The 15,123-nt window shown below is 45.8% G+C and overlaps 1 protein-coding gene across 2 annotated transcripts in view; it reads right to left on the bottom strand.

Moving 5' to 3' along the window:
• Positions 1–10,032, bottom strand: part of LOC8027576 (dynamin-1-like protein) — a 49,546-nt gene extending 39,514 nt beyond the window's left edge. The window contains exons 1-3 of one of the 2 annotated variants that reach the window (XM_040222592.2): positions 9,739–10,032; positions 8,941–9,085; positions 2,387–2,508 (exon numbers count right to left, since the gene is read on the bottom strand). In XM_040222592.2, coding sequence (XP_040078526.1) covers positions 2,387–2,508; positions 8,941–9,085; positions 9,739–9,840 — 369 coding nt within the window. In that variant the 5' untranslated portion in view covers positions 9,841–10,032. Of the gene's footprint in view, positions 1–2,386; positions 2,509–8,940; positions 9,086–9,376; positions 9,500–9,738 lie in introns of those variants that run through there. The other variant, XM_040222593.3, reaches the window with a different exon arrangement.
• Between the last annotated feature and the right edge of the window lie 5,091 nt (positions 10,033–15,123).

The following is a 15,123-nucleotide window of genomic DNA, read 5'->3' as shown; positions in this document are numbered from 1 at the left end:
ATTTTGGACAAAGGATGGAAAGAAGGGGTTTTGTGTACATGTGGTTTTTTTTTTCGTCATGAAAGATGGTAAAATATAAAAATATAGCTCCATAGCTATCTGCCCTGTGTCCTAAAGCAATACAACACATGAAAATGACAAATTTATAAGTGAATTCAAAATTTCAAAATGATAGTTTTTCTACACAGACACGCCCACTTTCATCTTTGAACATTTGCATTTTTTTTTGTACTTCATCCAGGTTAACAAAATTTGGCAGAAATGTTCTCAACATCAACATAAACAAGCCCTGTAAATGTCATTCAAATAAGACAAATGGTTCAAACATTCACTTTTTTGGGTAGTTTCTCAGCTAGATTTAAAGGGACACTGACACCCCCCAAAAAAATTTTTTTATTTTTTGCAAGGCGCTTCATTATGGTGTCGTTATGGTGTCGGAGGACTACCCAATTAATATTTTGCAACAGAGTAGCGTATTTTTTTAATAAAGCCAAAAGACGCAACTCCTCGAAACCGAAACCGAAACCCGACGGAGGTCGGAGAAGTGGAAAGGAGAGAGTTGGTGGCGGAAGTCACGTGGCTACACCAGACCGTGCGTTTTTTTTGTTTTTTTTTCTCCTCTCCGGTAGCAGACGACAGGACATGCGCCGTGCGATGCGGCGTGCGGGAACTGCTCGCCGTGCGATTTTTTTGCAGTTATGTTTGTTCCGCTCGTTGTTCTGTACTCCAAGATGAGTTGTTTTGTACATTGAGGAGTTGGAGATGAGTAGTGAGTGCCCGTGGTGAATTTCCATGATCGGCTCCGAAAAGAATACACCCAAGATGTTGCGTGAAGAGCTGGCTCACATTTCCTGCATCCGAAAAAAAGTGGCATTGTGCGACAGAGTTTCCGAGAGATCAACAGGATCGGGACCAACGGCTGGCTGCAATTCCTGTAGAACATAAACGGGCACCTAGGAAAAGCGGACGTTACCTGATTTATATGCTCCTTGCATTTTGTGGAAAGTGATTACATTGAGCTCGCAGGTGTCAAAACGGAAATCTCATATCATTTAATTCAGCGAAGTATAGTCCACAACATTAGTTTGTTATTTTTTTTGTTTGTTTCTTCAGTGATGATTGTAAAAAGAAATATATATGTAAACATCGGAAAATGTTTGTAAAAAAAAAAAAAGTTTCACGGGGGATCGAACCCGGTCCTACCGCGTGTGAACCGGACGTCTTTCCCACTGAGCTACTGGGGCATCGCTATTCTGGTGGATCTCTCCTTAGAAATAATTCAGCCAGTAAACTGTAAGTTAGAAAGTTTGCTGTCGATTTTTCACTAGCAAAAGCACTCCCGGGTCGAAGTCGGGAAACTCCACACTTTGGGGACATTCGCACCCAGTAAAGAAATCGTACGCGTGCATATTCAACTCGAAGTAGACACGTCGTGCTTGACGTTTGCGCGAGCGAGGTCTTCAGCCACGAGAAGGGAGCGACGACTCGGCGACATCTTCGTGCAAATCGGCTTGGTGGCCGGGCGTGTCGTACGGGATGAATACCAATTCTTTTGATCAGTCCCAAATTTCTCTTTACGGTAGACAGAATTCGCCGGCACCGCGAACGACAGTTCTGAAATAGAGGTCCCACGCCCGTCGTCCGCTGCCATCGCCGTCCACGCGAGTCCCACGATACGCGAAACGACGAACGCACAGAATGTTTCCGGTTGTCTGTGGAACTTTTTTTTTCAATCAACGTATTTACAGCTTTTTAGAAGCCACAAAAAATGGGTTTCATATTTTTTTCTATTTTTAATATTGAGTGTGTGCCGTCAGTGACCCACGACTTTGATTAAATTTGGTGGTCGCATCGATACCTTAGAAAACGGCCCGTGACCGCGAAAAAGAGAGTGAGCGAGACTCAAACCGGCCAGTTCTTGATCGGAGGTTTTCGGGCGGAAAGAAACCGAATTTCGAGCCGCAAATTCTGTTCTGGGTAGTTGAGCTCTCATATGTCACGTACAACTAAAAACCTCAGCGAGCATAAATACCCTGTCAGTGTCCCTTTAATGAGAAATGGACGTCACGTGACCAATACCAATTCAATTCCCTGCAAAATTTAGCGGGGAATTGAATTGGTGTTGAGGTCACTTGACATCAATTTTTCCGCTAAATTTAGCGCGGGTACGCCGATGCCCACACTGTGAAACTCCGGAAATAGGCGCCTAAGAGCTGCGCTCTAAAAGACAAGTCTACCAGTCAGCCACACTTTTGTGCTAAATTAGTGTGAGAGCATGTGAAACTGGTTTTTGAGATTTTTATGTTAAAGAGGTTTAAATCCACCCGGCCCCAGTCGCAGTGTGCCATCGACGGCCAACCAGGGGCTCGAAGACTGTCCGCCTCACCTTGTTCGTCCCTCCCATGCGTTCTGTCTCTGCCTCAATCTCGGCCCGGATGGCGTCAAAGTCGGTGTAAATTTTGTTTTTGGTGTGGAGGAACTTGGCCCACTCTTCCAACTGCATGGTTCCTGCGTGGGAGCAAAACAGCCCTCGTTTATGCCACCTCCAAATGGGGTTCTGAGAGCAGGGGCATGGAATTCATTAGAGCCCTGCAAATCTTTAACATCAACCAAAATTTCTGCACACCAATAAGCTTTTGTCAGATAGCAGACACTCAAGTAGCACAGTTCTTTGGGACAAAATCTGGGTTTTATCTCGGAATTTAAGGCTTTAGAAAGCCCGAAAAAAACCAAGCTTGAGTCAAACTTCCCCTTCTTTGGCCAGAGTCTGGGTGTCTTGGCAATAATATGCCAAAAAAAGTGTTAAAGTTAGGTTTCACTACTGGAAGTTTGGCCGTCATCTGGCATCTTTGGTCCAAAATCATCAAACAAGCACCAGACTTGGGCTTCGCTTTTGTTTGTTCAAATTCAGGTGGTAACTTCGGGCCTCAATCGCAGAAAACAAGTGCTCGATTTAGGCTTCAGGGCTATTTTTTCGGTTCATACGTAAGATCCTTGGCTCAAGCCTGGCACTTTGGCAAGTATGTGGCGAGCCAGAGAAAAGCCACTGAAAGTACTCTGACACTAACTAATGCCTTGGAGCAAAGCCATATTCAGCTTTGCTCCAAGGCATTCGGCTCATGTTAAGCCACTAGGATTGCGCCAAGCTTATGCCGAGTTACGCATTTCTCTGGCGTGCTACCTGGACACTGCAAGCAGAATCCCAGTGCCGCCAAAGATTTTGTCCTTTCGGCGGCTTCGTAGCAATTATTCCATTTAATCAGTAAGGTTAATTCATTTGCATTTTTTAGAGGCGAAGCTCCTTGGGGTCTAGCCTTGTCCGTCCGGCGTCCGTGCTCACATCGATCTTGCTGGTGCTAGTGCTCGTGAGCTCACGTGCTCACGAGCACGTGCTCGTGTAAGACAAAAAAAAAAAGTGTTTACGCAATTGACAGGATTTGAACCTGTGCAGGGAGACCCCAATGGATTTCTAGTCCATCGCCTTAACCACTCGGCCATGACTGCGGGACGAGTAGGGGGCTCTGAGATGTGGTAGTAACTCAAGAGCTGGGGTTTCTGTCATGGATGAAACGTTGCATGTAGCAGCTCAATGTCTATACAGGAGAGGGGGCTGCGGTCAAATGTGTATATAATCGCGTTAAACTTTGCATGCATTGGCTCAACGTTTATAGACGAGAGGGCGCTGCGATCAAATGCTCAAATGCTTATATAACCACGTTCCATACCACACATTCTCTTTCTGACATAGATGAAAACGAACAAAAGGCTCGGCATGCTGCAGCTCAGCGTCTACGCAGACAAACACCACCAGAGCTTCGCCCCAATCAACACCATTCACCACGTGGAGATGCGGTCAATTTTTTTACCATTTTCTTTCTTGAGGCTACGTAAGATGAAACTGCCCCGAGAGGTGCATTTTCATCACTTGCCCAATGAGGATTTATAGATCGGCACTCAACAGTGAGCTCTGTTCGTTGAAATCGATTTGGTTACATAAAACCATCTCCATCTTTTTTTCCATAAGTAATTTCCCAACAAATTCAATGTTTACAACACATTTATTCTATTTATTTTGAAAATACAGCTATCTTTGAGACCAATGCAGGTCGATCAGTATGTGAAAAGAAAGAGAATCAGGTAGTAGAACTAATACTAAGGAAAGCACACAGATTTACACTAATCACCGCATCCATCGATAGACAGTTTCATTCGTCGCCATATTTAACAATGAAAGAGTTCTTGTTAAAGCGATGAGGCATGATGAATTTGTTGTTTTTCATTATAGATGCATTATCACAGTTTGCATTTGCAACATGTCTCTGAATGTCAATCAGACAAATAATTTTGTGAATAATTATGCAGCACATCAGGTGTAGCAGGTTTTATGCTCTTCTAAGAGTATAGAAACTATTGCTGATGTGTAAGCAATGTAAAGAAGTTGCTGGTCACTAAAGGGGGGACAACAAAAGCTTCCTTTCTTCAATTCCATTTTATCGGAAAAGGTGTCAAGGAACAGCTGCTGGAATGTTCTCCGGAATGTCATTTACTGTACATCAGACTAACTCGTCCTGCTCGGAAAACCTGCATTCTTTTTTCATAAAAGAACTCAATTGCTTATTGCAGCTATACCTTTTTATGGAGTATTCGATCTACCTCAAAAGTTTGGGATATGTCCAAATTCCTTCATCCTTGAATATTTTTTTCTGCTTTTTAGGCGATCATGAACCAACTGGCCCAAATAACCATTTTAATGAGGTTTGGGGTACTTAGCATAATTCTACTACACCACTGTTTCCCAAACTGCGGGTCAAGACCCCAAGAGGGATTGCAAAGTTGCTTGGGAACTTAAAAAAATGTCAACTTAGTTTCTCTGCGGTGGCGTCAATGAAAAGAAGGTACAGGTCACGGCACCGCCCCCAGCGGGAACCGAGGGTTGCAATGTCCAAACTCCACACTTATTTTGAGAAGCTGCGTTCTAACAAACAAGCTCATTTCAGTCATTAGGAACAGTCAATCATGCTGGCATGCCCTTTTTTTTTCTTCTTTTTGCGATGGCTTCTAGCCTGCCTTATTCACTCCAATTATACTGACTGCCAAATAAAACTTCAGCACCATGTTTGTGCATTACTTACTGTTCATGCACTGAAATCGAAAAGCTTGTGGCATTGCAAAAGGAGGGGTTTGGGTGGGGTGGGGGTCGCAACACAATTTTATATCTTTGATGGGTCGCAGGTAAACACAGGTGGGGGGGAGCACTGTAGCTACACGCCACACTAGCTAATAAAGTGAGTCCAAGCACTTTCTTGTACAACAGCAAATCTGGAGTTCACATCATGGCTCGTTGCCTCTTCGTTTTTCTCCAAATTGCAAAACATTCACAGCTAAGGATTGAATGGAGTATAGCGTGTGCACGAAATTAGTGCCACACACTGCGTGAACATCTGGAATTTTTTTGCAGAATCTGGCAGGCCCCCGGTGGCCGCCTAGCCCTTTCAAGGAACCGCATAAATCACGTTTTCTCTTTATTTTTTTTTGCAACGTTACCAGACGACATTGTGGTGCATATTACAACAGGAAAACGTCTGGAAGTGTTTACTTTTTCATTTTTCCACAATAAACTCCAGAGTAACCCACCATGTTCTTTGACTGTTTCATTTAAGCTACAATTAGTTCATAGGAAAAAGCTGCTCTTCCCTTGTCATTTGTTTTACAGTGGTGATCTTCTACATCCATATTTTTACTAAATCTTAAAGGGGTACTAAAACACAATTTTCTAACTTTTTCCTGTTTAGCTTTCCTCCTCAACTCATAAATCCCGCATTGTACCAAACAGTTCAAGAAGACGGAAAGGGGGGAGTCCCCTCTTGCTCGGACTCTTGTTTCTGTACCCGGGCACAACCATTGTCCCCCTAGAAGATTAGCCCGCCGCCCAAAATTCAGACAAAAGTTGCTTTCCCCACCCCGTCCACCCCGAAGCTGACAGTGCTGTGGAAGCTGAGTGCTCATTGGGCCAGCCACACTTTTGCCACGTGATGATGCCCTCTCGCGCACACCCACGTGCAGAGAATGAGGTCAGGTGATGAAAGGGAGACGGCTGATTGGTCCGGCACGCGCGTAGCTTCCACTGCAATATCAGCTTAGGGGTGAAGGAAATAAGCATGAGGTCCGGTGTCGTGTGACGTGCGTATGGACCCGGTGACGCGTTTTAGGGACTTCGGATGTATGACAGTGAAAAGGCAGAGAGTTTACGAAGGGAAGGAGGTACGAAATAGTCCGCTGTGTTTTCAAACTTTTGTACCAAAAGTCAGGCGGCTTTTGATTTTTTATCCTTTTTTTCTTTTTGCCCACTGAATGATGCGCTATTAGTAAAATCCCAATCTAAATTGTTTTTTCCCAGCCCAAAATTTGTTTCATAGGACTTTTAATGCACCTTTGTAACTAATTACATCCCAATCTGGTAGAACACCACTTTATGAAGTCTCTTCAAGGGGCCAGACTGCCACCAAGGTTGATGTTGTACGTTCTTCAATATCAGCAAAACGTGTTCCTGTATTTGTGTTTCTAAGTACTTTTTCGTTCATTTTCCTAATGTATTTTTGATGCGCATTGCAATACTTTTATCATAGATGTATTTGAAGTATCAGTATTTAGCTGTATATGTCACGCAACTCGGGCTCCTTGTTTTAAAATAAACACTCACATCTGCAATTATCTATTCAAATTCATCAGAAAAACTCAACTTCAAAGTCACAATGTAAAAAAAAAAAAAAAAAAAAGGGATGCTTTTCTACAAATAAGCAATCGGAGAAAAGGGTCAGTGCTCCTGAGAGGGGACCCCTCCAGTTTCCTTTCAAATACCGGACTATTCACAAAAAGGGATTTACTATTTTTCTTGCTAGATTGTTCAAGATAAGGGACTATTGCACTTCTGGGTCACAACAAAAGTCACTCTTCCGGTTTCTAGTTTGGACCATCTATTTGTGCTTCTTAGAGGAGAGATAGGTTTTGTTTTGATAATGGTGCCGGCTATGAATATATAGATTTAAAAGGAAGCAGCTGAAGCTTTTATATTACTCCTAATTACTCTTTGCTCCACTCCCCCGAGCACAGCTGCAGGGTAAAGTGATGGAAAGGGAAGGGAAAAAAATTAGCTTTCATTTTAAACTATAAACATTAATTGAAGCAACACTTGTTTGCAAGTTTTGTTGTGGGACAGTTGGTATTGCCAACTGCAAGGGTGCGAACGCCAAATATGGCTGAAGAAGTATTGTTTGATGGAAGCGAGCTCTTATGAATTATGGGTATGCCCTTGTCTGGATATTATTTTTGTTTTGAATTTTGATAAAGTGGGAACAGCAAAAATTAGACTCTGAAGCTTAGGGAACTGAGAATACAACAAAACTAAAACTATGAAAAGATAAAGGAACACACAGGGCCAGCCTTACATCATCAAACACCCTGGGCACTTTGGCCATGTGCCCCCTCCCGCCCCCCTTTTTTTTATATGCCCCTATCTACTAGGTACGACATCACGTTATTAGTAAACATGTGAGTAGTGACCAAACACGAGCGTTACGCAAGACGAGGACTGCATACCAAAATCTAACGGCGATCAAGCATAGCGTCGGGTCAGGCGCAGCATTCAAATAAATCAAAAAGGTGAAAAAAAAAATTCAAGAGGGATACAGCAGCACCCCTTTGAATGGCATCCTGGGAGACTGCCCTGGTCGCCCACCCCTAGGGCAGTCCCTGGGAACAGATGTCACCGTATTTACATTTCCATGTATTTTAGGGCATTTCTGCCCAACCTTGATATGCATTGGCACAGCAAAACATGTTGACTGAGTACCACACTTTCCCGGTCTATAGTTTGCACCCGGTGGATAGTTTACAGGGGCATTGCAAATTTCATTAAAAGAACAGCTTTTCCCTTACATAGTACACATCCACCGCATAGTGAGCACCCGATGCCTAGTCTGCACATAAATAAGAATTATACACAGCACTGCTCGAATAATGCCTATTTTATCAGCTCATAAGTGAGCACAATACATAAATCATCATAAACATACTCTGTCAGTCACAAAATCTACATATCATTGTAACAACCAATCCAGAAAAAAAAAAAAAAAAAGTCCCCGTATAGTCTACACCTGCAGACAGTCGAAACTGCGGAAATTTCAGCTTTTAAGAGTGTATAGTCTATGGACAATCGCCTGAAAAATGTGGTATTTTCGTCATGCTCACGCCCAGTCGCTCACAGCTCCATCCATATGCGTGCCTCTGACCGCCCATTCACACTGGAAGTGGATCCATGTTCGCAAAGCGGTTGCGAACGCGGTTGTATAAAGATCCAGTACAATTGCATGCGCACTTGATGTCATCGAGTGCGCGTGCAATTACACTGGATCTTTACACAACCGCGTTCGCAACCACTTTGCGAACGCGGATCCGCTTCCAGTGTGGATGAGCGGTTAGTGCTTGGGATCACTCCCAAGAAATTCTCAGGCATAGATCCAGGAAGAGCTTTCGAGGAGACAGGCAGCATGTTTTGTGCACAGCTGAAGGCAACTCTTGTCCCCAAAGTAGTATGCAACTGTGGCGATTGCGTGCAACCCTGCAAAATAGGCGCATGCAGGTACGAAGGGGTCCATATCACATGAGCGAATGACATTTTAGCGAACAGCGACGTTTGAGCGAATTAACGTTTTAGCGAATAACGGGGGCGCGCGTTAACCCATCCGCCGCGCTGCGCTTTACGCCGCTTCGCGGCGACAGTCTGCGGCAACTCATTACAAAAATGTGAACCCATTCGGCCCACCCGAAAACGCCGCTTGGCGGCGTCCGACTATTCGCTAAAGTGTCATTCGGTGAAACGTGGGCTTTCGCTAAAATGTCATTCGATCAAGTGAGTGCCTCCCGGTACGAAGTTGCACCCACCTTCATCGGCAGAGCGGTGCTGAACGTCGTCCTTGGAGACATAGACCAGCTGAAGCACGAGCGGGCGCCTCGTCACGATGCCCGAACCCCGAGGCAGGAAGTCCCGCCCCACGAGGCTTTCCAGTACTGAACTTTTGCCCGAACTCTGCGACGACCAAAAGAGCGTTCACGCGAAAACATCAGCGTCTCTATGTCGCGAACCAATGTTGGAGACTGTTCGCCATCCTGACTTTGATATGACCCCTAAACAAAGTTCAAAAGAGAAAAAAAAAAAAAAAATCGATCGTTTATTCTGCGGTTGAGGTAGCAGTTAGCGAACATCAATGAATGGCGCGATCGCTAGAGCGGGGGTGAAATGTTCAACAGGCTGGAAAAGTATCGAATCGACAAAAATGCGTGTCTCATTTCGTGTAACGGAAGTGATTTGAAAAACAACCGCGAGACTTCTGAGTGCAAGAAGTTGGTCAGGTGGTTCGAGGTACATTGGTGAACCTGCTACTGCGGAGCGATGCACCAAAATCTCGAGTGTGAGCGACAAAAAAACATGCAAACTTGGCGCTATGCAAACGTCGTAGCAACGAATTTGGTGAGATACACGTGAGATTATGTACTGTATACACGAGTCGAGACCAAAATGTTGCATATCTCGGCGGCGATTGCACACCGCCCTTATTATCGTTTTCTAACTGTTTTGCGGAGCGCAGAAGCTGAGGCTATCGTCCGGCTGCGCTAAAGGGGTGACGAAAGGCGAACAACAAAGCGCTGGATAAGGAAGGAAGAGAGCCAAGATATTCAAACCTGGGCCCCGACGACCACAATTTGAGGCAGTTGGAGGGCATCGGCTCCGATGGTGTTGAAGACGTCCTGCAGCTTGTTGATGACGGGTATTAACGCCTCCATAGCGACTAGTCAACACGCCGTGCGATTGGTGAAGTTGAAGAGCGTTAAATGAATTAAGAAAAGACTCGCAAAAGCCCCCCAGCTAACCCCCTCACCATGACCATGACTGCTTTGCCCTCGCAGAGAAGAAAACGGAGGCAAGGGAAGCCGTGAGCCATCGGCAACAACTGCCGGAATCAAAAACAACAAAAATTATTTTCGAAGCTGGCTTCGCTTGGCTAGCTTTCGGCTCAGACAAATCCAGAAACTCTGTACGCAAACAACGAAACCGAAACTGCCGGCTTCAATCAAGAAATTTTGTTGTGTTCGTCCAATTTTTTTTTTATCGTTTTCTATTTTAGGGTTTACAAGATGTCGAAAATGTAACCTTTGTTTTCGGCCTGTATTAATACACTGCGCATCGCATAAAACTGAAATTGTGAGAATGGAATGGTAGCAGTGGTGACAAAATGTGAAATTTTATGGAGATAACGTTATATGAATCAAAGGTACAAAAGAAAAACCCAATTACTTTGTGAGAAAAAAAAAGTGGTGACCTGACTCGACGGGCGACAAGTTTCCCAGCTGTAGATAGAAATTTAGCTAGTGCCGTACAACCGCTGGTAGGGAAACGAAATTCCAGCGCTCATTTTCTAGCTTGAATGCGTCGCATGTTGCACCCTAACCTCAAAAACACCAGTCTTCCAATTAAAGGCACAAGAAAACTAATTTTAAACTTAAATAAACGATCTTTCAATGTGCACCTGGTGGATGCATGCGGAGCCTATTTGGGATGTAATTTAAGAACGTTGGGGAACTTGCTACGTAGTCGTGACGTAGCAGATTCCTTCCGAGCAGCGCCGCCCTTCGGAATTTAAACATTTTCCTTCTTAGCTTTCCTCCTAGCTCAACTCACAAATCGCGCATTGTACCAAACGGTCCAAGAAGACAGAAAGGAAGGACTCCCCACTCTCTCCGACCCTCGCTCGTGCAACCGGAAACAGCCATTCTCTCCCTAGAAGATTAGCCCGTCGCTCAAAACTGGAACAAAAGTTGCTTTCCCCACCCCGTTCAACCCTAAGCTGACAGTGTTGTGGAAGCTACGTGCTCCTTGGGCCAGCCACACGCTCGTCACCCCACGGGTACTTCGAGCGGCTCGGTTGTAACGCGATGCGTTTCCCCCTTTCGCTAAGCCCTCCGCGACCCGCTACGATAGCCGGAACTCTACATTCAAAGCCATGGGCGCGCAGGCGCAGTAGCGGCTTCTTCGTTGCGAAAGGCTTAGCGGAGGGAGAAACGCTGTCTACGAAAACTCCCTATGGACCTTTTCCGAGAAGCGTTCTGCGCACGCGCGAGCGCCTGATGCTAAGCGGTGGAAGTCGGAACGAAAAATCGAGGAAATTCGGAATGAGGCTGTAGATCGACGAGTAGAACACGTAATTGCAGCATGTATATAATTGTGTTACACAAAAAAAGAAAGTGGACGGAAAGAAAAACACGACGTTTGGGTGGACGCTACGGATTTTCCTCTTTAAAGTCGCGTTGGGCACGCGACGCAGCTCAGAGGGCGAAGCAACTGGTAGCGTAGCTCCCATTATCGATTGGTAGCGCAGGTAGGTCACTTCCTCGATTTTTAGTTCGTGGAGCCACCGCCTGGTGCCGTCGGTATTTGGAAAAGGTCCATTGACACCACAACGCTGACAACGCCACCAAGGGCAAAGCTCATAACCACGGCAGCCTTGCTACGTCACGAATGCGGGGAACCTTTTCTTTCTGTTTCTGTTTTCACCGGATATCCCATGACGCATCGCGCTCTCCGTTTGCTTCTCTTCGAGCGCTTGCTCGAGTGCACCGTTTGGAACGAAATACAAACGTGCGATTATCATCTACGGTTATTATCCGTCATGCTTGACTCATTTCCGAACGAAATTTGAATATTTCAATTTTGTTTCCGTACCCTTTTAACGTACATCACGCAGTAGTCATCCACGACCGCACGCCGCCGGCGCCGGTACGATGCTCATGATCAAAACAGGCGGGGGCGGATATGTCACTAGGGGCGGGAATTGAACTCTGGATCTTGGGATTTGCTGCGCGACCTTTCGCTCCACGTGCTCCGAGATGGTGTGCACTAGAGTGTGCACTAGCCCACTCGGCCACCGATCCCCCTTTTCTTTGTGAACCGACGTTCACCTAAGCCTAATATTCATCAAACTAAATTACAGATAGCGCTAAGACAAGGACAGGCGAAGAAGTGGACAAGGGCAGGCGCTAATTCGCAGCTGACACTTTTCTACACGGTGATACAAGGAGACGCCAGGCTCTTTAAAGGGACACTGACAGGGTATTTATGCTCGCCGAGGTTTTTAGTTGTACGTGACATATGAGAGCTCAACTACACAGAACAGAATTTGCGGCTTGAAATTCGGTTTCTTTCCGCCCGAAAACCGCCGATCAAGAACTGGCCGGTTCGAGTCTCGCTCACTCTCTTTTCCGCGGTCACGGGCCGTTTTCTAAGGTATCGATGCGACCACCAAATTTAATCAAAGTCGTGGGTCACTGAAGGCACACACTCAATATTAAAAATAGAAAAAAATATGTAACCCATTTTTTGTGGCTCCTAAAAAGCTGCAAATACGTTGATTGAAAAGAAAGTTCCACAGACAACCGGAAGCATTCTGTACGTGCGTCGTTTCGCGTATCGTGGGACTCGCAGGGACGGCGGTGGCAGCGGACGACGGGCCTGGGACCTCTATTTCAGAACTGTCGTTCGCGGCACCGGCGAATTTTGTCTGCCTTTAAAAAAGAAATTTGGGACTGGTCAAAAGAATTGGTATTCATCCCGTACGACACGCCCGACCACCAAGCCGATTTGCACGAAGACGTCGCCAAGCCGTCGCTCCCTTCTTGTGGCTGAAGACATCGCTCGCGCAAACGTCAAGCGCGACGTGTCTACTTCGAGTTGAATATGCACGCGTACGATTTCTTTACTAGGTGAGAATGTCGCCAATGCGTGGTGCATCCCGACTTCGACCCGGGAGTGCTTCTGCTAGAGGAAAATCGGCAGCAAACTTTCCAACTTACAGTTTATCGGCTGAATTGTTACTAAGGAAAGAGATCAGCCAGTTTCGATGCGCCCCAGTAGCTCAGTGGGAAAGACGTCAGCTTCACACGCGGTAGGACCGAATTCGATCCCCCGTGAAACCCTTTTCTTTTTTTTTTTTTTTCAAATATTTTTTGATGTCTACATTTCTTTTCTTTTTTTTACAATTATTACTGAAGAAACAAAAAAAAATAATAAGAAGAAACAAATGTTGTGGACGGCACGTCGCTGAATTAAATGGTATGGGATTTCCTTTTTGACACCCGCGAACTCAATGTAATCACTTTCCACAAAATGCAAGGAGCATATAAATCAGGTAGCGTCCGCTTTCCGAGGTGCCCGTATATGTTCTACAGGAATTGCAGCCAGCCATTGGTTCCGATCCCGTTGATCTTTCGGAAACTCTGTCGCACAATGCCACTTCTGTTTCGGACGCAGGACATGTGAGCCAGCTCTTCGCGCAACATCTTGGGTGTATTCTTCTCGGAGCCGATCAAAATTCTCCACGGGCACTCACTACTCATCTCCAACTCCTCAATGTACAAAACGACTCATCTTGGAGTACAGAGCAACGAGCGGAACATACATAACTGCAAAAGAATCCCACAGCGAACAGTTCCCGTACGCCGCACGTCGTCTGCTACGGGAAGAAGGAAAAAAAACAAAAAAAAAAAACACGGTCGGGTGTAACCACGTGACTTCCGCCACTCACTCTCTTCTCTCCACTTCTCCGACCTCCGTCGGGTTTCGGTTTCGGTTTCGAGCAGTTGCGTCTTTTGGCTTTATTAAAAAAAAATACGCTACTCTGTTGCAAAATATTAATTGGGTAGTCCTCCGACACCATAATAAAGCACCTGGCAAAAAATTAAAAAAAAAAAATTTTGGGGGGTGTCAGTGTCCCTTTAAATCGACCGGAAAGTTCGGTTTCTTAAACTATCGCGCTACGCCTTCGTGCAGCGTAACCCGCAAATGGTGCTTTTTTTTTTTTTTTTTCTCTTTTTTTTTGTAAAATTTGCAAAGAGCGAAGTTACCCGAGGGAAAAGTAAAGAAAGAAAAAGGCTTAGCTCATAGGGAAACGCAGCGAAGCCACCGGTCTGCAAACAACACGGCGCCGTTTCGCACGGGAGACAAGAGATGGCGCAAGCGGTCGCGAAGCCAACTGCCGCCAACGAACGAGCAGACGACGCCGAGAGCCGGCGTATTTAGCAGACAAGCAACTGCAGTTCCTTGTTACCGCGCCTGTTTTAGTTTCTGCGACTGTCGCCGCCTGCGGAACGCGCGCCGCTTTTGAGTCCAAGCGATCGTCTGCTAAAGACGCTGGCTCTCGGCACCATATGCTTGTTCGTTGGCGGCGTTCGTTGCGCCATCTTGTCTCCCGTGCGAAACGGCGCCGTGTTGTTTGCAGACCGGCGGCTTCACTGCGTTTCCATAGGAGCTAAGCCTTTTTCTTTGTTTACTTTTTCCTCGGGTAAGTTCGCTATTTGCAAATTTTACAAAAAAAAAAAAAAAAATGCACCATCTGTGGGCAACGCTGCACAAAGTCGTAGCGCGATTGGTTAAGAAACCGAATTTTCCGGCCGATTTAAAGAGCCTGGCGTCTCCTTGTATCCCCCTGTATACAACGACAAATTGTTGTTGTTTTGTTCGTTGCAACCACTGATCTCAATGAGAATTGCTGGATTGCGCATCCCCACTCCGGGAGTGGGGCCATCGGAAGGCCATCTTGCATGGTAAATTTTTTCGTTTTGCTAACGTTTTTCTGCGGTTTTCCAGAGTGCTGTAGACACGTTTCGTACTCGTTCGTCGTCATACTTGCCGTTAAAAACACGTGCACATTTTTACGAAAGCGCTGTGCCGCAGGAAAAAGGCACAACTCGTCGAAAGCAAGTTTCGACGGTCTGGCGGCGTGTTCAAAGCTTTCTCGGCACTCCGAAGTGCTGTGTCTCTGTGCCTTCGCACGCTTGGATACCGTTCACAAATCGACGCCGTGTGAATGTGTTTTGCGAATGCAATGTGCGTGAAGCCGTACCTATCTGAATGTACAACTCGTCGAAAGCAAGTGTCGCCGGTCTCGCGGCGTGATCAAAGCTTCTTTGGCACGCCGAGTGCTGAATCTTTGTGCCTTCGCACGCTTGGATACTGATCAAGAATCGACGCCGCACCAAAGTTTTGAAGGTGTGTCGCGCGTAGATGTGTTTAGA

Source organism: Ixodes scapularis, unplaced genomic scaffold, assembly GCF_016920785.2.
Source record: "Ixodes scapularis isolate PalLabHiFi unplaced genomic scaffold, ASM1692078v2 PGA_scaffold8__174_contigs__length_109621045, whole genome shotgun sequence".
Classification (NCBI taxonomy): Eukaryota; Metazoa; Arthropoda; class Arachnida; order Ixodida; family Ixodidae; genus Ixodes; species Ixodes scapularis.
The sequence above is the reverse complement of the archived record's forward strand: the minus strand, read 5'-3'. Positions and strand labels throughout refer to the sequence as shown.